Source organism: Balaenoptera physalus, assembly GCF_965194825.1.
Source record: "Balaenoptera physalus genome assembly, chromosome: 20".
Classification (NCBI taxonomy): domain Eukaryota; kingdom Metazoa; phylum Chordata; class Mammalia; order Artiodactyla; family Balaenopteridae; genus Balaenoptera; species Balaenoptera physalus.
In genome coordinates this window covers 44,375,775-44,399,457 of record NC_138901.1, presented here as the reverse complement: position 1 = coordinate 44,399,457, position 23,683 = coordinate 44,375,775, and the positions used below count along the sequence as shown (strand labels likewise).

The 23,683-nt window shown below is 39.2% G+C and overlaps 2 protein-coding genes across 8 annotated transcripts in view; one reads left to right on the top strand and one right to left on the bottom strand.

Moving 5' to 3' along the window:
- The window catches only part of CCT6B (chaperonin containing TCP1 subunit 6B), a 185,517-nt gene extending 164,041 nt beyond the window's left edge, over positions 1-21,476 (bottom strand). For 5 of the 7 annotated variants that reach the window (XR_014257978.1, XR_014257979.1, XM_082443750.1 and 2 more), the window contains exons 1-7: positions 21,335-21,476; positions 19,657-19,720; positions 18,957-19,091; positions 15,704-15,877; positions 9,676-9,778; positions 8,251-8,323; positions 7,684-7,733 (exon numbers count right to left, since the gene is read on the bottom strand). Coding sequence is in view for 5 of the 7 variants with exons in the window: in XM_082443750.1 (XP_082299876.1) it covers positions 7,684-7,733; positions 8,251-8,323; positions 9,676-9,778; positions 15,704-15,877; positions 18,957-19,091; positions 19,657-19,720; positions 21,335-21,471 (736 nt within the window). In the remaining 2 variants the exon portion in view is untranslated. Of the gene's footprint in view, positions 1-7,546; positions 7,734-8,250; positions 8,324-9,675; positions 9,779-15,703; positions 15,878-18,956; positions 19,092-19,656; positions 19,721-21,334 lie in introns of those variants that run through there. The other 2 variants (XM_082443753.1, XM_082443752.1) reach the window with 2 other exon arrangements.
- A 165-nt stretch (positions 21,477-21,641) lies between these two features.
- ZNF830 (zinc finger protein 830) lies at positions 21,642-23,000 on the top strand. Its single transcript, XM_082443745.1, has one exon. It carries the CDS (start codon positions 21,657-21,659, stop codon positions 22,797-22,799), a length of 1,143 nt encoding a protein of 380 aa, XP_082299871.1. The 5' UTR covers positions 21,642-21,656; the 3' UTR covers positions 22,800-23,000.
- Positions 23,001-23,683: the final 683 nt, after the last annotated feature.

The window sequence follows — 23,683 nt, the reverse complement described above, 5'->3', positions numbered from 1 at the left end:
AAACGGGTCCTGTGCTCTATAAATTGCTGACAGTAGTGCAAATTAGTATAACCCCTAGGAGGGGAATTTGCCAATACTGTTGAAATTATAAAGCATATATAATGCACATACAAAGCAGAAAACAATAGGATAATATTTTCAAAATGCTGAGAGAAAATAGTGGTTAACTTAGATAAACGAAATGTGGTATACACACACAATGGAATATTATTCAGTATTAAAAAAGAGGGAAATTCTAACACTTCCCACAATAGGATGAATCTTGAAGTCATTATGCTAAGTGAAATAAGCCAGACACCAAAGGCTTATACTATATGTAAATTACCACTCAATAGCAGAGGGCAATGAAGACCTTTAGAGGGAAGCAAAACTGAGAGTATTACTACCAGACTTGCACTAGGACTAGGATATACAACAGAAAGAAAGAAAGTGAACCCAGTTGGAAGAGTACAGCTGCAAGAAAGAATGGTAAACAAAGCAATGAGTTAAAAACAAATGGAGTGGGACTTTGCTGGTGGCACAGTGGTTAAGACTCCACGCTCCCAATGCAGGGGGCTCAGGTTCGATCCCTGGTCAGGGAACTAGATCCCACATGCATGCTGCAACTAAGAGTTCACGTGGCACAACTAAGGAGCTGGCGAGCTGCAACTAAGGAGCCTGCAACTAAGACCCAGTGCAACCAAAGACCCGGTGCAACCAAATAAATAAATAAATAAAAATTATGTTTTTAAAAAAAAATGAATGGAGGGACTTCCTTGTGTTCCATTGGTTAAGACTCTGCACTCCCAATGCAGGGGGCCCAGGTTCAATCCCTGGTCAGGGAACTAGATCCGGCACGCCACAACTAAGAACCCGCATGCCACAACGAAGATCCCGCATGCTGCAACTAAGACCTGGCACAGCCAAATAACTAACTAAATAAATATTTTTTAAAACAAAGAATGAAAAATATAAACAGGAACTGTTTTATTGTTGTATAAAACAATAATAATAATTATTATTATTATGACTAATTTAGGGGATTTAAAAGACAAAATGGAACTAAAATATTGAATAAGAACAAATATAAAACAAGAGGCAGACTTCCCTGGTGGCGCAGTGGTTAAGAATCCGCCTGCCAATGCAGGAGACATGGGTTTGAGCCCCGGTCCGGGAAGATCCCACATGCCGTGGAACAACTAAGCCCGTGCGCCACAACTACTGAGCCTGCACTCTAGAGCCCACGAGCCACAACTACTGAGCCCCTGTGCCACAACTACTGAAGCCCGCATGCCTACAGCCTGTGCTCCCAACAAGAGAAGCCACCGCAATGAGAAGCCTGCACACCACAACGAAGAGTAGCCCCCGCTCACTGCAACCAGAGAAAACCCCACGTGCAGCAACGAAGACCCAACGCAGCCAAAAATTAAAAATAAGCAAAATAAAATAAATTAAAACAAAAAACAAGAGGGGATGACTATATTTAAAATGTTTTAAGGACTTTGTATTGTTGGGGGGGAGCAGAGAGTTATTAACTATATTAAGTAAGCAAGTTAAAATTTTTAAAGTAATAAATAAGATGTATCATTTCCAAACTAGCAGAGGGAAAACAGGGGTAATAAACTAAATTTAAAACTTGGGTCAATCCAATAGAAGGTAGTAAAGGAGAAAAAGCATAAAAAAGGATAAACAGAAAGTATCAAAATTATATGGTAGAAGTAAATCTAATATATCAGTAATCATAAAAATATTAACTTGTCAGTTAAAAGAAATGTCAGGCTGAATTTTTAAAAATAATAAAAATCTAGCTATAGGCTGTTTTTAGAGACATACTTCTAAAAACAAAGAAAGTACTTCAATTAAAATAAATAAATAAATTTTTTTAAAAAATCAACTATATGTCAATTAATAAATATATTCTTAATAAATATATTTTTAAATAAACGCAAAGAAAGTAAATGGATACTAGAAAAATATTATCCTCTCTCAATCCCCACCCACCCAGCCCCACCATACCAAAAAGAGACAGCATCTCTAGAATAATACACAACAAAATAAGGCTCTAAGGGTAAAAGCACCATTTTAGAGACGGTTTCCATAAAAATATAAATAATGAAAACAGACTCAAAAGGAAATAGTAAACTCAAGACCTAAATCAATGAAGAAAATTTTATCAGTAGTCGAAAATCCATCCCTCCCATTTAAAAAACTACTAGGCCAAGACCAAGCTGTCAAGAAAGAGATAACCCTCCATCTTACTGACTCAAACTGTTCCAAAGAAAAGAAAAAGAAGAATAATTCCCCAACTCATTTTAATAGCCTAGTATGTCATTGATACCAAAATTGGATAAAGATAGTAAACAAGTAAAATTATGGACCAATCCTGCTTATGAATACTTACAAAAACCTAAATAAATATTAGCCTCAAGTCCAGCAAAAAGAGTTAATACAATATTTCATCAAATCAAAAATGTCACTGATTGTAAGACACACCATTACTTTTATACTAAGAAACAAAAATCCTGTCATTTCAGCCATAGCATAATGCTTTCTTATCACTCACACATTTTATTTTATACTCACTGAAGGAGTTTTCAGACTTAGTTACACTTATTTTTATCATTTATCATTCTTATACATTCAAAATGAGGAAAATATAAGCAAAATAAATAATGTTAAGATCTTCATATTGGAGTCCAACTCTTCTAAATCACCTTTCAATTCAGAGTCTTTGATATTTATTCTTGCCATCAAGAGGTGGTAGTATGTAACATTTGTAAAAATAGTTTCTACCATCCTCTCTGGCATTTTCTTCTAAGCCACAGACACATATTTAGAAAGTTTTGCTGCTGAAATTTTCTTACTTTACCAGAAGTTAACAACAGAAAGTTTTCAGCAACAATCAAGACTCCTATTCCTTCCTCAAATGGTTCTTAAATGGCTGTTAACTAAAACGCTAAGGAATCACAGGTAACCAAGTTCAAGCAAGAGCAATTAGAAGAAGCCATTGACTGTAAAACATATTCTACTTACAGAAATGTGAAAATGTAAAAAATCTGCATCTCAGAATCAACAAACATGGTATTTCACAATCAAAGAAGATTTATTTCAGCAATACGAGAATAGTTTAACATTAGAACACTTATTAAAGTAGGTCACCACATTAACACATTAAAGAAAAAAACTCAAAGCATGCAGAAAAGCATTTGATAAAATTCAACAATCATAACTTTTTTTAAAAAACCTCTTAGCAAAACAGAAATACAAAGGAACAGACTTAACCTTATACAGCTGACTACCTGCCAAGATTCCACAGCAAAAACAAACAAAAAAATGGTAAAATGCTAGAAACATCCTCTTTAAAGGCAAGAACAGGAATAAACGTGACTGCCATCATTGCTTCTATCCAATATTCTACAAAAGGTCTTAGGCAGGGGCTTCCCTGGTGGCGCAGCGGTCTGGGAAGATCCCACATGCCGCAGAGCAACTGGGCCCGTGCGCCACAACTACTGAGCCTGCGCTCTAGAGCCTGTGAGCAACAGCTACTGAAGCCTGCCCGCCTAAAGCCCATGCTCCACCAACAAGAGAAGCCACCACAATGAGAAGCACGTGCACCACAACGAAGAGTAGCCCCCGCTCACCACAACTAGAGAAAGCCCACGCACAGCACCAGAGATCCAACACAGCCATAAATTAATTAATTAATTAATTAATTTAAAAGGTCTTAGGCAGCTCCATAAAACAGTAAAATAGTAGAGATAGTACAAGGAGTGGAAAAGAAGAAAGAACTAACCTGTTATTATCAACCCAGATAATCCAAAATAAGCTACAATCTATTGCACTAATAAGAGATTTCAGCAAGGTTATGAAGTACAAAAGCCAATATATTAAAGCCCATAGAGGGCCTATAGTACGGCAATGAACAATTAAAAATATAATTTTTGTAAAAGATGGTATTTATAATAGCTTCTAAAAAATAGATAGGAATAAATTTAATCAAACATGTAATGCATTTTTATAGGAAACACTTAAAACTTCACTGAAAACATTTACCAAGAAAAAAAACTGAAGCACTAAGATATCAATAAAGTGATATAAAATATTTATGAGTGGAAGGAATATATATATCTATTTCTACCAGAAATAATCTATAAAGTCATTGAAATTCTAAAATTCTAATCAAAACATATAACTCAACAAGCTGATCCTAAAAGAGGGAAGAGAGATCTCGGAATAGCCAAAACAATTTTGAAGAACATAAAGAAGGGGTTGGGGAACTCAACCTACCATGCATCAAGACTTTTTATAAAGTTTTAAGAATTAAAACAATGTGGTATTGATATAGTAACAATTATCAGAGCAACGGAACAAAATATTTAAACCAGAAACAAACCCAAGTAAAGAAAATTCAGGGACTTCCCTGGTGGCACAGTGATTAAGAATCCACCTGCCAGTGCAGGGGACACAGGTTCAATCCCTGGTCCGGGAAGATCCCACGTGCCGCGGAGCCAACTGAGGCTGTGCACCACAACTACTGAGCCTGCACTCTAGAGCCCGTGAGCCACAACTACTGAGCCCACGTGCCACAACTACCGAAGCCCGCACGCCTAGAGCCCATGCTCTGCAATAAGAGAAGCCATTGCAATGGGAAGCCCACGCACCGCAACGAAGAGTAGCCCCTGCTCTCCGCAACTAGAGAAAGCCCACGCACAGCAACGAAGACCCAACGCAGCCAAAAATAAATACATAAATACGTAAATAAATAAATTTATTAAACAAAAAGATCAAAGAATATCTCTAGGTAGTCCTTTTTCTAAGGAGAAAGGGTGGGAAAAGCATCTGATGAGGAGGTAGGGGACAGTGGCAATTTAACAACATCCATACTTTCTTATTTCTTTACAGAAAATCTGAAGCAAACATGACAAAACTTTACTATTTTTTAAAGCTAGGTGGAGGGTACAAAGGTGTTTATTATATTTTTTCTGTCCTTTCAGTTTATTTTAAGTATTTCATAATTTAAACATTTTACATAGAAAAGGTCTGGGAATATGCATGATATACCCATTTTTAAAGCCCTATCCTATAAAATAAGGATAGAGTCTAAAAAAGATGTTTGTTTATAATGGGGAAAAATTGAAAACAGAATTAGCTAAACAAATTGCAGAACAGCCACACAATGAAATGTCACATAACCACGAAAAAATTATAGTTCAGAAGTGTAGTTATTAACTTGGAAAGATGGTGACAACACATTAAGTGGAAAAAAAACAGACTATAAAACTATAGGCTTTCAACTAAGGCATTAAATGGTTAAATGAACTTTGCCCCACATGCATCAGCAGGCCAAGGTTCTATTAATGCACCTGCCATATTTTAATCTCATCAACTTGCGTCCATGGATAGAAGTTAACTACAAGGAGCTTAATAATAATAAAAATTAAAATAGATTAATTCTAGTGTTTTGAATAAGAAAGATATTGCTGTAATACTGATATAGAATAGCTGCATTCAAAGCCAAAAAAAATTATTTCCCAGTGTTGGTGCCAACAATCCCAGCCTTTCCAGATGAGACCTGTTCTATCTAATCATCCAGTCAGACAGCTACCAAAGTTAGCACACTAGTGTAAATTGCTGATCATATATAAGAAAGAGCCAGGTAAAATATAATAAACTATATTCAAAATAAACTGTCAGGTATCAGTGAAACAAAGCTATACTAACAAAGTGATGCCATATTTATTAGAGAGAAGAGTGGCAGCAAGAAGTTACTAAAGGAATTTTGAGAGAATAAAGCATTTTGCCCTGTTACATTTATACCCACTGATAAATTGGAAATTGACTTGGGTACTCTAAAACCTGTGCTCCATATTTTGTTCATTAAAAGTTGCCCAAGGGACTTCCCTGGTGGCACAGTGGTCAAGACTCTGAGCTCCCAACGCAGGGGGCCTGGGTTCGATCCCTAGTCGGGGAACTAGATCCCACATGCATGCTACAACTAAGAGTTTGCATGCCACAACTAAGGAACTGGCAAGCTGCAACTAAGGAGCCCATGTGCCACAACTAAGGAGCCCGCGAGCCACAGCTAAGACCCGGGGCAACCAAATAAATAAGTAAACATATTTTTTAAATATTTTAAAAATATTGCCCAAAACGTCTAAGAATCACAACAGATTCTGTTTTATGAAAACTGCAATAGCATACTAAAGGAAAATTGTTTCCTCTACTCACAACCTTTTGATATCAAATGTGTGGGAATTTTCCCACACCAACCAATTCTCCAACTCTCCAGACACAACTGGGTGTCCTACAATTCAATTCTGACATTAACTACTGGGAGTTAGCATAGACCCCACAGAACTGAGTCCCACAGGCTCAGTTCCACAAGATTGTCCTCCACTTCAGACACCAATGAACAAGTGGTGGGTCCCCACGTTACCCACACTTCTGTCCAACTTCTGTTCCCATGACCCCCCTCCTCATGTTTGATAATTTGCTATACCAGCTCACAGAACTCAGGCAAACACTTACTTACATTTACCAGTTTATTATAAAGGATATTATAAAGAATATAAATAAACAGCCAGATGCAGAGGTATATAGGGCGAGGCCCATAAGAGTCCTCAGTACAGGAGCTTCTGTCTCCATGGAGTTGGCGTCCACCACCCTCCTGGCACATGGATATGTTCACCAACCTGGAGGCTCTCCAAACCCCATAGTTTAGGGATTTTTTTATGGAGGTTTCATCATGTAGGTATAACTGATTAGTAACTCAGTCTCCATCCCCTTTTCCTTCCCTCCCAGGGTGGGGAGGCTTAAAGTTCTAACCCTCTAATCACACGGTTGGTTCCTCTGGAGACTAGCCCCCAACCTGAAGCTATCTAGCGGCCCATCAAGAGTTACCTCATTAGCATACAAAAAGACACTCTTATTAATTCCAGAGATTTCAAGGGTCTTAAAAGATCCTATGTCAGGAACCAGGAACCAAGACTAAATATTATAATAAAAAATGTTCCTATCACCCCTATTGCTCAGGAAATTACAAAGGTTTTAGCAGATCTTGTGCCAGGAACTGGGGATAAAGACCAAATATAGGACTTCCCTAGCGGCGCAGAGGTTAAGAGTCCACCTGCCAGTTCAGGGGACACAGATTCGATCCCTGGTCCAGGAATATCCCCCATACCGTGGAGCAACTGAGCCTATGTGACACAACTACTGAGCCCATGCACCATAACTACTGAAGCCCGCGCGCCCTAGAGCCCATGCTCCGCAACAAGAGAAGCCACCGCAATGAGAAGCCTGTGCACCGCAACGAAGAGTAGTCCCCACTTGCCGCAACTAGAGAAAGTGCGTGAGCAGCAACAAAGACCCAACGCAGCCAAAAATAATAAAATAAAATAAAATAGGCCAAATATATATTTCTTATTATATCATAATAGCACACATACAATAAAGGGTAGGGAGTTAGAACTTCGAGGGAAAAATATTTTCATTAATATTATTTACTGTGAAAGTATTTCTTGTGTTCTTTATACCTTGATGAAATACTTTCGAGACTTATAAGACCACCAAATATAAACTGCATTTATTGTGTAAAAATTAAGAATGGCTCAGGCTCTATAATGGTAGTTGGATGTAAGATGTGCTAAGTCTCAGCTTCTAGAAGAGTTGATTTTGAACTCAATCACCCTTTGAGAGAAGACATACCAGCTCGCATAATTTCATCAACGAGGAGAATGTTGGTGGCAATCACTGTGCTGAGGGAAAAGATGACAGGGTGAGTAAAGCTTACCAATCCATCTTATCTTTCCCCCCCAGAAATCTTCAGCTACTAATGACACTTTGTTCTGCAATGATGTTGGTGTGAGATAAGACAAAGCTATTATAAATACAAACATCACCCCTTGCATTATAATTCTAACTCATTTGCTGATAAAGTAGAAGCCTAATTTTATATTCCAGCAAAACTGAGCTCATTTTTAGCACATCATTTGATCTTTTTCCCACTATGCATGTGGTACTATTTCAGTAAATGGCCTTCTTTCCCTTCTCTCTCAAATAAACAGTAAGATTAACATTTCCCATAACTTACACTGATAGAACTAAAATCTAAAAGGGACTGTAAAACGACAGCAGCTAGTCTTAATAACTGGATACAATGCCTTTTCGTACACTTAGCCATTTTCCACTGTAGCAGGCAAAAATAATAGAAAAATCTTAATGTTATCAATTATGTCCTTAAAAGTCTTTCTCTTTTTATTAATACAAACTTACCAAGAGTGAAGAAGTTGTTTTTTCACACAATAATTATCCCAAACTCCTGCATCTGCTGCTACCATTGGCTCACCTGCAAAGGAAAAACAAACTATTTCAAATCTACAATCTTGATATATTCTGTTAATATTGGCTGTATATTCTAACAATATTTAATATACCACCAAAATTACTATTATCAAGGTCACCAACGACCTCCATGGTGTCAAATCCAAAGGTCAATTCTCAGACCTCATCTATCAGCAGCACTTACCTAACACAGCTGATCATACCCTCCCAACCACTCTTTCTTCACTTGTCTTCCAGGACATCACACTTGCCTGGTTTTTTTCTTTTGTACTAGTGGCTCCTTTTCTGTCTACTTTGCTGGTTCTTCCTCTTCTTCCTGAGCTCTTAATGTCAGAGTACCCAAAGGCTCAGTCCTGTATTCTTCTCTCTCTACACTCACTCCCTAGATGATCTCATCCAATCTTCTAGATTTAAAGCATATACACTCTGATGACTCTCAAGTTTTTATCTCCAAGCCGGACCACTTTCCTGAGCTTCAGACTTGTACATCCAACTGTCTATTTTAAAGTCTCCAGATACTTCGAACTTAACTTTGCCAAAACTCAATGCTGACCTCCGGCCACCAAAACATGCTCTACCCACAGTCTTCTCCAATGCAGTTAATGGCAATTCCAATGACAATTCCTTCCAGTTGTTCAGTTGACTCCCCTCCACAGAGTAGCAAGAGTGATCCTTTTAAACATATTTAGACCATGTCACACCTCTGTTCAAAATTGCTCCCTATTCCACCACAGAAAAAGTCAAACTCTATACACTGGCCCACACGCCGTCGCGTGATCTGACCTTCTATTACCTCTCTCATCTCCCTCCTCCTCGAAAACACCAGACAGTGGCTTTTCCACTAGCTGTTCCCTCTGCCTAGGACATTCTTTCCCTAGTTCCCACGTGGAACTTCCTAACTTTCTTTGATTTTGTTCAACAGACATTCTCAGTGAGGCCTATCCTGACCACCCTCTTCCCATTGAAACCCCCTCCCCACACTGCTGTGCTAGCATTCACAATCATCCTTACACTGTTCCTTTAATTTTTTCACAGAATTTATTACCTTTAAAAATGTTAAAGGAACTTATTTATTAAGGTTATTATTTACTGCCTATCTTTCCCTGCTACAACCTAAGCTCACAAGGGAAGGGTCTTTGTTTTGTTCTGTGTGAATCCCGAGTCAAATAACAAGCACTCAATAACTATTTCTTAAGTGAATGAATATTTGCTTTTAAGAAGTTCAAAAGTAAAACAAAGGCACCCAAAATTTAAATATAAAAGTCATCCAAACCTCCACCCCCTTACTTAAGTTTTGGGTCACTGTAGTATAACCTCTTTTTTTATTAAGCAGCTGATTTTTCTTTACTTTCTTACCTGTATTCAAATCTATGCCAACAGGTTGTTTTGATTCTGAATGCTCAACCTGAACTTTTACTAGTGTTTCCTGCAGGTCATAACCAGAATTCTGAGCAAGAACCTTTAGGAATAAAAAATAATAATAAATGTATGTATGGAATTCCTTCATATATATTTGAATATCAGATATAAAAAATAAGGCACTCGGGCTTCCCTGGCGGCGCAGTGGTTGAGAATACGCCTGCCAATGCAGGGAACATGGGTTTGATCCCTGGCCCAGGAAGATCCCACATGCCGTGGAGCAACTAAGCCTGTGTGCCACAACTACTGAGCCTGTGCTCTAGAGCCCACGAGCCACAACTACTGAGCCTGCATGCCACAACTACTGAAGCCTGCACACCTAGAGCCTGTGCTCCGCAACAAGAGAAGCCACAATGAGAAGCCCGCCCACTGCAACGAAGAGTACTCGCCGTAACTAGAGAAATCCTATGCACAGCAATGAAGACCAACGCAGCCAAAAATTAATTAATTAATTAATTATTTTTAAAAAGCACCTTGGTATTGAAAAGGAAAAATGGAAGAAAACTAAGACTAGGGTTATGCTTGGGTGGTAGGAATAGAGATAACTGGGGGGGGGGAGGCTTTTTTCCTATTTTCCAAGTGATCTTTCAAGAGAAAATATTTTTATAACTTTTAAAAATTCATTTATACCCAATTAGGAAATGCATTTCTACTTATGAATCTTTTATAACCAATATTTGTTACACATTCATGTAAAGAAATAATTTTTAAAATAGTTAAGCATAATTATAGGGAATTTTTCAAAATTTTCATCTAACTAGATTACTCCAACTCCTAACTGAATGTGAAGATACTTTATTTAGGAAGAACAAAACAAACTATATGTTCAATATTCTTCACTCTTCAAGTCTCCTTCACTCTTCCCCTTCTTCTCACTCTCAGCAAATGATTTTGCTTCTTTGAGAAAATAAAAACACTGTCCCATCACTACCTCTACCAATCCACCTGCACTTGAACCTGAACCTCCTATGACTAGGAATGAATTGCCCATGCTCCTCTCTAAGGTTAACCCCTCTGCTTGTGTACTGTATCCCATTTCCCCTCTGCTCCTGCAACCGTCCCCTCTTCCCTCACATCAACTGTTCCTGCCTACAGGAGCATCCTCATCAGGGAACAAACTTGTCATAGTAATTCCCATCTTTAAAACAAAAAATTCTCCTTCAACCCCATTCCCATATTCCCTTCTAGCTACTGCCCCACTTACCTGCTCCCCTTTAGAGCTAAACTCCTCTGAGTTGTCTACATTTGCATCTTCACTTCTTCCCTAACCATTCTCTCTTGACCCCACCTTCAATCTGACTTTCACACTCACCCCTTTATTGAATCAACTTTCATTCAAGCCACCAAAAAACTAAACGTTCTCCAAACCTAATGGTCAATTCTCAGTTCACAACTTGCTCATCAAACTGTCAACCTCATATGACATAGCAGATTATTCTCTCCTTCTTGAAACACTTTCTTCTCTTACCTTCTGGGACACTATTCTCCTTTGGCTTTCCTCCTATCTCACTGACCACCCCTTTTCAGTCTTCTCTGCTCAGTCCTCCCTACCTTCTCAATTTCTAAACATTGGAGTTTTCAGGGCTCAGTCTTTAAACTTCCTCTTCTCTCTATCTATATCACTTCCCAGATGATCTTATTAACTCTCATAGGGACTTCCCTGGAAATCCAGTGGTTAAGAGTCTGTGCTCCCAGTGCAGGGTGCATGGGTTCAATCCCTGGTCAGGGAACTAAGATCCCACATGCTGCACGGCGCAGCCAAAAAAATTAAAAACTAAATTTAAAACTCTCATAGCTTTAAGTCATCCACACACTGATGACTCCCAAATAAATATTTCCAGTCCAGACCTCGATCCTGAACTCCTGACACCTCTCTCCAAATTCTTACGCAACATCTCCACATGGACATCTAATAGGCATCAAAAACATAACATTCCCCAAGCTAAACTCTTGATTTATTTCCCCAAACCTGCTCTTCCCAGTCTTCTCCATCCCAAGAAATGGCATCTCTGCTTTTCCAGCTGCTCATGCAAAAACCCAAGAGACATCCTTGAATCCTCTGTTTCTGTCACATTCTATGTGGAACATCAACAAATCCTACTGCTCCTTCTTTCTAAGTATACTCTGATCCAAACCTTTTTTTCTTTTCTCACCTATATTACAACAGATTCCTAACCGGTCCCCTGCTTCTGCCCTTACACCTCCCACCCTGCTCCACAGTGTACTCCCCACACAACAACCACGGAGATCCTTCTGAAATATAAACCAAGTACTTGTTGCCCTCAGCAATGGTAAGGTAATTTGGACCAACCCTACTACCAAAAGCAACTAAAAATGCTGGATTAAAAACAAAACAAAAAAACCTTAAAAACTCTGCAGAGCCATAAAACAGTAAAGAGCTACAAAAGTTTTCTTTTCAAAACTGAAAACAAAACAGGAACTCCAAGAGGTAAGTAGATAACTGCAACCACTCACCCTAAAGTCATCTGATAATTCAGGCAAATCTGAATTTTGACCTCATAATGAGAGGGGGACAGAATTTAAAAAGTTCAAGGCTCCTCCAAAGTACAGAGTATAACAGTAAGACCCTCTTCACATTAAACTAGAACCTCAAAGGCTACATACTCAGGGTACAAACCAGCAGCCCTCACATGGACTTGCAGTTAGAATTCACAACTGGTTATTCAAAAAAAACCTCAAGCTGTGGATTTAGTTTAAAGTCGTCCCTGGGCAGGGCTTCCCTGGTGGCACAGTGGTTAAGAATCCGCCTGGCAATGCAGGAGACACGGGTTCAAGCCCTGGTCTGGGAAGATCCCACATGCCGCAGAGCAACTAAGCCCGTGTGCCACAACTACTGAGCCTGTGCTCTAGGGCCCATGAGCCACAACTACTGAACCCGTGTGCCACAACAACTGAAGCCCGCGTGCCTAGAGCCCGTGCTCCACAACAAGAGAAGCCACCACAATGAGAAGCCCATGCACCGCAATGAAGAGTAGCCCCCGCTCGCCACAACTAGAGAAAGCCCGCACGCAGCAACAAAGATCCAACACAGCCAAAAATAAATTAATTAATTTTAAAAATAAATAAATAAAATAAACACCAGAAGTAGACAAGACAAAACTTTAAATATTGTAATTATCAAACTGAACTATATGTTTAAAGAAATGAAAGGTAAGTTTGAAAAGATCTGCAGGGAACAGGAAACCATAAAAAGTGACAAGGCAGATTTAAGAACGAACCAAATAGAACTTCTATAAATAAGTAAAGACACCTACACATACACACACATATATTAAAAATAAATAAAGTATTTACAGATGAAATATAACATCTGAATTGGCTTCAAAATAATCCAGGTTTGGGCAGGGGGAAGGAAAGAGGAGTATATATGGGGGATATAAGACTGGCCATATACTGATTATTGATAAAGATGAGTGACAGATACGTGGGAGCTCATTCACTATTCTATTCTACTCTTATATATGTTTAGAGTTTCCCATAATAGAATGCTTAAAATGAGTTAAGTCCAAAGTCAACAAGGTGCTACTCACTCTGAGTACATACATACTCAGACAATGTTATAATTGTCTTACCTCTCTGACCTCACCTTCTACTACTTTTTCCTCTTCCTCTGCTCCAGGCACACTGGAACACCCCAGCACACATCTGCCTCGGGGCTTCTTCCACTGTTATTCCCTCTGCTTAGAACACTCTTCTTCCAGATATGCACATGGCTAGCACTAGAGACCCCTTTATCTCTCTAGTTTACTTTCTCATCACAATGACCTTCCTTGACTACCCTAAAATCATGCACATGCTCACATATACAGCTGCTCTAGCCTCTTCACAGCACTTATTAGCATTATTTGTCCACCATCTCTTTCAACTAGAAATGTAAGATTCTTAAAAAAAGAAATTCTGTTTTGTTTACTCTTCATTCCTAGCACCTAAAACAGTGAATGGCTCCTGGTAAGTATCCAATTAATATATGCTGAATGAATAGACTGATAATGAATAGAAGTAACTAATGAAATCAGTGAAAGAATATCTGAAGATAACCAAGTATTCTAGAATCTATGCACTGTTAAAGTTTATATCATTTACTTTCTGTTTCTGATTTATGCTTCATCTCCATGATTTCTACCATGAAGAGATCAATAGGATAACCCGGTCTTCTAATAGCCAAAACAGAATCCACCACAGCCTGGAAGAGAAATGAATGAGAACAGTAAATTATTTGGTCTACTAAAAGAAACCACTGGCCCTAGTAATCTATCACCAGACTAAGCAGATAAAGTGTTTCAGGCTCCAAAACACAGGGCAAGGTCAGAAAGTGTCACTTTGTCATGGACACGAATGATAACCAATGCCAATGGATACTTTAGAGCCTACAGGGACTTCAGAGATTATCAGGTCCAAACCCCTTATTTTACAGAGAAGGAAACTAAGGTAAGACTTTAAGAAGTTATGGTCTTAAAACAAGGTCTAACAGGTAGTAGCAGAGTCAGGACTAGAAATCAAGTCTCTTTAACTGCCAAGCCTACTATACAAACACTACTTAAACCTTTCCACCAAAGGACACCTTAATGGAAAAGAAGGAAATGAAATCTAAGGAAAGAGTTCAAATTTGCTGGCTCTAACAACATGAAATTTTTAAGTCTTATGTTTTACCACGAAACTTTTCCACATCATGCCATAATATATACGTTTGTTTTTTGTTGTTTTTTAATTTTCATTGGGGTACAGTTGATTTACAGTGTTCTGTTATACATGTTTGTTTTAATGTGAAAATAATGCTTTTCCTCCATCGTAAAGTAAAATTGACACTCCAGAAAGACATGTCTCATTTATTCTGCCAAATATCCCCAGGGATACGCAATTTGAGAAGCACAGCACCGCACAGCTTATTGCTTAGCTCAGAAAGTAATATGAAAATAACTGACTACAGAAATTAAATGCTATAGTATAACCATCCTCAAATAAAATAAAAGCAAAAAAACTATACCTTAGAAAAGTTTACTGAGGTAACATGATTTTTGGTTTTGATGACTAATGGGGAATAATGACAAACCATTGGAAAATGAGAGTATTAGTGTTTCTATAACTCCAAAAGAGAATGGAGGCCCTAATCAGATAGCTTGAAGATTCTGGGCCACGTGATATATGTACTTTAACACAGAAGAGTCTTTATTTAGACTGCTCAGCAAGAAAATGTCTTAATTTCTTAATCTTAATCTGATTTCCCAAGTAGGTTTTCCTATTGGTAAGAATTGACCAGAAACAACTCAGGTGTTTCAGTATTTATATTTCTCAAGGTAAATTAGTAAGATAGAATTCTGATTTCTATGTCAATGTCTTGTGAATTTGGTTGTTATGAACTCATCATTCCTGATAAACTAATATACTCAAGTTTCAAAAAATGCAAAGCTGAGGAATAATGATGATATCATCAAACTACAGCTACCTGATAAAAGCCTTCCCAAAATACCCAACTTTGTCCTGATATTATATATATATTCTACCTTTAGAAGTAAACAAGTATATACTTCCCAGATGTGAATATTATCTATCAGATCAATCATGCTCATTAAAGTGGTAACCTTAACTACAAGGCACACTGCCAAAACAACGTCCCCAACCTCACATAATAAATATGGACCTCTAGGTTTAGGAGACCAGTGTGCATCACCCCAACAGCTTCCAAAGGGGGTGATCCATAGGCAGCCAAGTCCCTCCCAACTTTCAAGTTAACTTAAAAGAAGGCTTAATATGACACTTTTGAAAAATTACACATACTGTTCTGACCAATCAAATCTACTCTGTAAATAAGCCTATAAATGTCTGTCTTCTATATTTTGTTGTATGTTCAAAAGAACCACATGCCATAGCTGATTATCTTACAGGAAAAAGAAAAATACCACCATGTGTTAGGCTGTACTCATTCTGCAAGAGTTTAACCACATACCTCTGTTAACATATCAGCCAGTTGAGGATGAACTTTAGTTTGTAGAGATGTTCTAGCCACATCTAAGAGGATTTCTCTTTTCATCTCTTTTTTAATTTTAACTTGTTCCAAAACTTCAAGTGCCTTTACTTTTGCAACTTCAAATCCTTCAGCTATTATTCTAGGGTGCAGGCCCTAATACATCAACATAAAACTATAAATTATAAAGTAAGTTATCCAGAGTAAAAGTAACCATCCTTTCCTACTAATAGGTATGTCCAAAAAATTAATTACCTATATCAATGCCACTAAATATAAGTGTATGTATGTAATTTGTAATCTTTCAGCGCTTCATATTTCAAACAATCTCAAACTTACAGAAAAACTGTTTATAATTTACAACAGTACAAAAAAACTACAAAAGTTCTTTTTATGTCTGAAAACTATAAAACACTGTCGTGTAGTGCTCTTCTGAATAAGCACAGCAGAAAAGACTCCCTGTAGTGTAGAGGAAAAGAACCAGCATTGTTTGGAGAAAAATGACAGATAGGCAGCACCTTCACCAAATGTTCAAAGTTAACATCATAGAACGGGACAAACACACACCATGTGCCTCCAGATATGCTGTATTAAGACCAATACAGCATTTCCATGGCACTCCTGCCAAAGGTTCATAACCTGAGTCTGATCATGAGGAAACAGACAAATCCAAACTGAGGGACTTTCTTAAAAAAAAAAACAAAACAGCCTATCCTCTAAAAGTAGCAAGTCAGCAATGTCATGAAACACAAAAGATGGCTCGGGAACTATTCCAGCTTAAAGAAGACTAAAGGGGTATGACAACTGAATGGGACAAGTGATGAAATTTGAATAAAACCTGCAAATTAGATAAAAGTATTTATCAATGTGTTAATATTAATTTCCTGTTTTGATCACTATACTGTGGTTATATATATGAGAATTCCCTGGTTTAAGAAACATACACTGAAATATTTAGATCATCATGTCTGCAACTTATTCTTATACCATTAGAAAAAAATATGTATATTACTATATATATACACATTCCATATATATATATATATATACATATATATATATATATATATGTATATATATTCATGAAAGAGAGAGAAATGTTATTCTTTGGAATATTCTTGCAACTTTTCTGTAGGTCTGACATTATAACAAAAATATTTTTTGAAAAAACACTATTGTTTATTCTGAAAAATAATACATAAACTTATTGAAAGCTGGAACTAGTTCTAATTTATTCCCTTCCTCCATTCCTTTATGTCAGTCCTATAATAACTTTAAAAGTTGACATTTATTGAGCATTTGTGCCAGGCACTATTCTAAGGGATTTACATGTATTATTTTAGTCCTCTCAACACCATGAAGTGGGTGTTTTTATCATTCCTGTTTCACAGATGAGGAAATTTAGGCTTAAAGGCTTAGATCACCAGGCTAGTAAGAGCCAGAGCCAGGATTTAAACCCACAAGGCCTGACACCAGAGCCTGTGTTATTAACCATCTTCAAAACATTTCCTCAGCCTAGGACCTCACAACTTCTCACCTAGACTACTAGGAAAACCTTCAGTCTTGACTCCCTTAAAACTGTCCCCCAAATATTTAAAATGCCAATCTGACCATATCACTCATTCATATGTCAGTATGAACATTCTTCTTGGTTAGTATATGACATGCCCATTCACTACTGTCCGCATCACTTTAAACTCCACCAACACCAGACTGCTTGTAGCTCTGCACACACACCAGTTTGCTTCTTTTCTCTGTGCCTTTGCTCATGCTGTTCCTTCTGCCTGGAATGCCATTCTCTGCACCCCTCACTCTTTCATCAGGTTCACTCCTCACCCCTCACTCTTTCATCAGGCTCACTCCTCACCCCTCACTCTTTCATCAGGCTCACTCCTTCTAATCCTAAAGATTCAGCACAGGCCTATTTCCTCCAGGAAGTGCTTCCTGACTACCTCAGGCTAGTTTAGGATACCCCTCCCTCCTCAGTGTTTCTATCCCATCCTGTGCCTAGCTCTGTCACTGCACTGTCACACAGTTTCATAACTATGTCAATGTCTGTCAGCATCTCCCCTTCCCTAATTTCTTCCTTCCTAGCCCAACCCTAATTTTGTTTAGGTATCTCTCTTCCTCAGTGCTTCAGAGGAAGCTGACCCTATCCCTAGCTCAAGGGGCGGATCCTAATTAGATTAAGTCAATTTCCCGAAAAACTGTCACTGGTTTGGGATGGACATAAGACCAGTGTTGGCCCAATCATATAAAGGAAGAACTTTTATTCTATGGCTGGGTGAATGGTTTTCTCTTGCCCTCTCCTGCTGAGTGTTAGTAAGGAGAACAGGTAGCCCTGATTTCTTCTGACAGTCTTTCATCCAGGATGGGAATAAGCCCATGAAGAAACAGCATTGCAAGTGGAAGAGCTAAGAGACAGAAAGGATCTGGGTACTTGATGACTGAATGAATTTTTTAATCAACTAACCCTAGAAGCCTGCTTTATTGCTATATTTCCTGTTACGGGAGATAATTTTTTTATTGTTTAAGTGACTTTTAGTCAAGTTTCTACTGCTTACAGCTAAAAGCATCTTGAGATAAGTTGCAGGTACTGAATTAATAGACAGATCCCAATACTAAATGAAACACAAAGTGATCTTTTTAGCACTTTGAAAGGACAGGTTATGCTTTGCTAAAATGGTCCTTGAAAGAGCAAAAATTCAACTGCTTAATTAGAAAAGACAGATAAGTAACGCAAAGAAAACAATACAAATTGAACAAAGGCATGGAGGTAGAAATGTATGTAATGATTTCAGAGGCCAGTGAATGAAGGAGTCTGGCTAGAGGAGACGGTTTATAAAGGGAAATAAAACTAGAAAAGTAGGTAAATTCACAACGTGGAAAACCTTCAATAATTCTTCTCTAGTTATTTTTTAAAAGGTGCATAATTTGTTTTCAACTTTCTCAGTGATGTTTTCTTTCTTAGGCCATTAGTCATGGGTACATGGCTAATTTTTCAACTTTTAAATATATCTCAAATATTTCATTTTTTAAAAAGGTATATAATTTCAATAAAAGGCATTATTTTGACTAAAAATTTCATTATTTCCATTTATAATTGTCCAAAAGTATCTTTGACAAAAATCAACTTTTGCCCTCTAAAATTAAACCATTTTACTAGCAAAAAAAAAATAACTTTTTATTCAAAATAAAGTACCACATGAATGTGCATTCTATGAAATTCTAATACCTCAGACATGTAAAGATCAGCTGGTTTTAGTAACTCTCCGATAATTAGAACATTTGAAGTAGTACCATCTCCTGTAATGTCATCCTGGGCTGTTGCTACTTTTGCTATCAAGGAAGCTGTTGGGTGTTGAATTTGCTGAAAAAAGCAAGCAACAGATTAAAAAAGAGAGAGAATGAGATAAAGAAATAGTCCACCAAAAACAAGGTAACCTAAGGGTCAACAGTAAAATTAAGAAATGAAATAAGCTTCATTCTATAAGTTCACAAGTTTTATATTATCATACATAATAAATGTCAAAACGAAAAGTTAAAAACTGAGAACTAATGAGGTTTGAACATTTTATAAAAGAGTCTCTGCTTCGAATGCAATGACATTTCCAAAATAAGATTAAATCCTTCAATCTTGAAGATGAATATATGTACTAAACTTGCAAAGGATTTTTTTCCCCATGATTACAAAGGACATAATGCATTGCCTTTAAAAGATGTAACTAATTTGGAAGTATCCCTAAGCTATTATTTGCACTACACAAAGATTTGAAAACAGCCAATAGACTTTTTTTTTTCCTAAGGTTTAATCCAACAAGCATATCTCATGACTGCAGTATTTAGCTTACGGCCTTGGTTTAAGGATATACAAATTGTACTATGTTCTCAGCTAAGGCTAATTAAGGTTTATTAAGTCAGCAACATCAGCTCACCATCTCATGAAGCAGTACGTTGCCATCTTTGGTGAGTTTGATGTCTCCTGCACCAGAAACAAGCCTGTTCAGAAAACAGTGGTTATAAACTTCATATAGCAAGAGCCAAACAAGACACTACCAGTGTTAGCCACTCCACTATCCTTAATATTAAGTAACTGGGTGTGGAAAACTTCCATTATACCATGGGGGATACCACAGTAACTACCACAGAATCACTTCTCCCCAGATGGACTGCCATGGTGATTTCATTCCAAACAGCACATTTACAAGTTTAAGGACAAGAGCAGTCCATGAGCTATGAACAGTGGTTTGGTACCTGGAAGAGTACTTGGAAGTCTACAAACCACACATTTGTGAACTTTCTGCAGGTTTCTTTTTTTGTGAAATGTTACCATTCATTCACTGAACTAATTTTTTCCCTCAGCCCTCAGGTTTATTAGATCAAGTTCTGTCAACTCTACAACCTAAATGTCTCTTGAATCTACCCCCTCCTCTCCATCTCCACTGTCATCATCATCTCTAGTCTGGACTACTTAGCATCTTGGTATCTCTGAATTTGAATTTACCCTCCACACTGCATTTATCTTTCTAAAAGGCAATGTGATTCAGTCAGTTCCCTCACCAAAAATCCTTCCATGATTTTCATGTTCTCCATCACCTTCAAGATAAAATCCAAACTATATAGCAATGACATAGTTTACCTTTCCCAAGCTGGGTAATGTCTATTTTTTCTACCTCTTCTACCAAATGAGATCTTGTGGGCAAACCTTGTGGTTCCCTTACTACATCATGTTTGGTTTTGTTTCTGTTGGATTTACACCACTGAGCTTCTCTTGTTCCTTAAGTTACCCTATCTAGAAGGCCTTTACTCCCTTCTCCAAATGGAGAACTCTAATTCGTTTTTCAAGACTGATGAAGAATCCTCTGTTATTGAGAAGCTTTTCCTTCTCCCTTCTGCCATCAGTTATTAGTCCCTTTCCTCAGTATAATGGTATATATATAATTAGCACATTCATCTCTACCAGAACTCCTTAAGAATAGAAACTGTATCTTGGTCATCTCTGAGTTCCCAGCATCCCAGTTAGTACATACTCAGTGCCCTCTTTTACTGTTAATATTAATTACTTTGCTCATTCCTCTGAGACTGTACTTCTCTCCTCTTACACCTCTTTGCCCTCACTAGTCTCTTTCCCTCTCTTCTAAAGAAAATAATGGTCCTAAGTAAATATATGCTGAAAGAGCGTTCAACTTGCCTAGGGACGCATAGCTAAAGCGGACCTTGGATTTGAACCCAAGCCTGCCAGGTTCCAAAGCCCGTGCCGTCTCCAGTACAACACACTGCCAAGCAAAACCCAAACTCTTAAACAGCAGGGGAGCTAGATGGCTTATGTTTCATATACGACACTAAATGAACTGACTTTCTACTTGCATATGAACCTTAACAAGAAGTCGGGGGCCAGGGAGGGGGTCACAGTCGGCCCTTTCTTCGGGTAGCATTTCTCCTCCTCTCCCACCAGGCTAGAAATGAGCTCAGGGCAGGAATGAGAACGAGGGAAACCAGGCCCACAAGTGCGTCCACGTCGCTCCCAACTCTTTGTGGAACGTCTGCCTCACAGCGCGCCCCGACACCCAACGAACCCCGACGCCCTAACCGCCGCTCCAACCGCCGTCTCACATTTTCATGGTTCCCTTGGGACCCAAGTTGGTCCGCGGCACATCCTGCAGCCCTCCGGTGGCGCATATATTGACTGACAAGGCCGCCTGAGCCCGGGCCACCTCAGCCTTGGAGTTTATGGCTTTAATCGCAGCCATGGCCAGACAGTAGAAAGAGAACCCCACCGCCTCCGCCTAAAGCGGCCTCAGCTGCTATTCTGAGGGAAACCCTGCCGCCACGGCTCACGCTCCTGAGCCTCAACCAATCCGCGCCCGGACAGGAAGTGACGTCATCAGGCGTCGGCGGGACGGAAGCCAGAATCGCTTCGGGTCCGGTCGCAAAGATGGCGTCCTCCGCCTCCGCTCGGCCTGAGGCGGGGAAGCGAGTGGTTAATCAGGACGAACTGCGGCGGTTGATGAAGGAGAAGCAGCGTCTGAGCACCAACCGCAAACGGATAGAATCTCCATTCGCGAAGTACAACCGCTTGGGGCAGCTGAGTTGTGCCCTGTGTAACACCGCGGTTAAGAGCGAGCTCCTGTGGCAGACTCACGTCCTGGGAAAGCAGCACCGAGAGAAAGTGGCCGAGCTGAAAGGCGTGAAGGAAGCCGCCCAGGGACCGTCCGCCAGCGCAGTGCCTCAGTCCGCCAGCGCAGTGCCTCAGTCCACCAAGAGGAAGGCGCCGGACGCAGAGAGCCAAGATGCCAAAAGAGCGAGGGCCTCCCTGGTGTCTGAAGTACAGCCCTCCACTTCCGCTTTGCCCACCAACGTTGACAAAGCCGGAAAGGAGTCCACTAGGGCGACCCTCAGTAAGGCTTCGGGACTCGGTTTACTCCCTGATTATGAAGATGAGGAAGAGGAGGAGGAGAAAGAGGAGGAAGGAGGAGGAGAAGGGAAAAGAGGGGATGTCTGTAAGCATCCGGCCAACGCGCAGGGCAAGGAACACTCACTTTCCTCCGCGCGGGAGGCAACCGGTAGTAGGCTGCCAAGCGATTTCTCGGACACAAATCCTCCCAAGGCCCCTTTAATTCCTCATTCAGGGTCAATTGAGAAAGCAGAAATACATGAAAAAGTGGTGGAAAGGAGAGAAAACACCGCGGAAGCATTACCGGAAGGGTTTTTTGACGACCCTGAGATAGATGCGAGGGTACGAAAGGTTGATGCCCCAAAGGATCAGATGGACAAAGAATGGGACGAATTTCAAAAAGCCATGAGACAGGTCAACACTATTTCCGAAGCCATAGTTGCCGAAGAGGATGAGGAGGGACGGCTGGACCGGCAGATTGGGGAGATCGATGAGCAGATAGAGTGTTACCGTCGGGTGGAAAAGCTGCGGAATCGCCAGGATGAGATAAAAAATAAGCTTAAAGAGGTTCTGACCATAAAAGAACTGCAGAAAAAGGAAGAGGAGAATGTTGACAGCGATGATGAGGTAGAACTACAGGATTTGTTGTCTCAGGATTGGAGGGTGAAAGGGACTTTGTTATAGAGTTTCAAAGACCCAAGAGTTCTACATCCTCTACGACTGTATAAAAAGTGCCGCCTCTCAATACGATATCGTTTACTCCATGCCTGGAGATTTGGTAACTTGACTGGGTTGTCGAGATACAATGAGCCTGTGAAGATACCGCTTTGGAAAATTGGTGTAAAATATTTTTGAGGTAAAGGTGTTTTTGAAGTTTTCGAAGTATTACACTCAAATGCCCACTTTTTCACACACTTATAGATCTAAAGTTGTAAAAGCTGTAAGCTGTAAATATTGTACATATTAAATATATATTTACTTAAGAATTATATTTTGAAATTTATAAGTTAATAGAAGTCAGGCCAACAGACAAGCTTTTAGATGAAAACCAAGTGTGGCATTTAGAAGGTATATGGCTTTTTCTTTTCTGACTCCCTAAATCAAACTCAAGAGGGTTGTGGCCGGGCGGGGGGTTGTTTTGTTGTTGTTTTTAAGAACACTACTCATAAACATATAAGTCATTCAGGGCTAATCAGGTCTCTGTTTCAAAACGGTGTTCCAGGAGAATATGGTGAAAAATACATGCCAGTATGACCAACCTCCTTAATCCAAAGTTTCTCTTGATTAAACCAGTGGTTCTCGGATGTAGGTACACAGGAAGATCTCATACAAAGATTTTTTTAAAGTGTATGTGGATCATCTAGGAAGCTTTTTAAAAAATTCATGTGCCCGTGCCCTACCATTGGAGAGATTCAGTAAATCTGGAGTGGGGCTCAGACACCTGTAGTAGTTTTGATGGCTTCCCAGGTTATTCTGTGGGAATGCCCTGGTGGTCCAGTGGTTGGGACTCCGCGCTTCCATTGCAGGTGGCACGGGTTCTACCCCTGGTCGAATTAAGATTCCCGCAA

Bases quoted from the DNA above. Each gene is read 5' to 3' on its own strand.
- ZNF830 (XM_082443745.1), top strand. From the start codon at position 21,657: ATGGCGTCCTCCGCCTCCGCTCGGCCTGAGGCGGGGAAGCGAGTGGTT.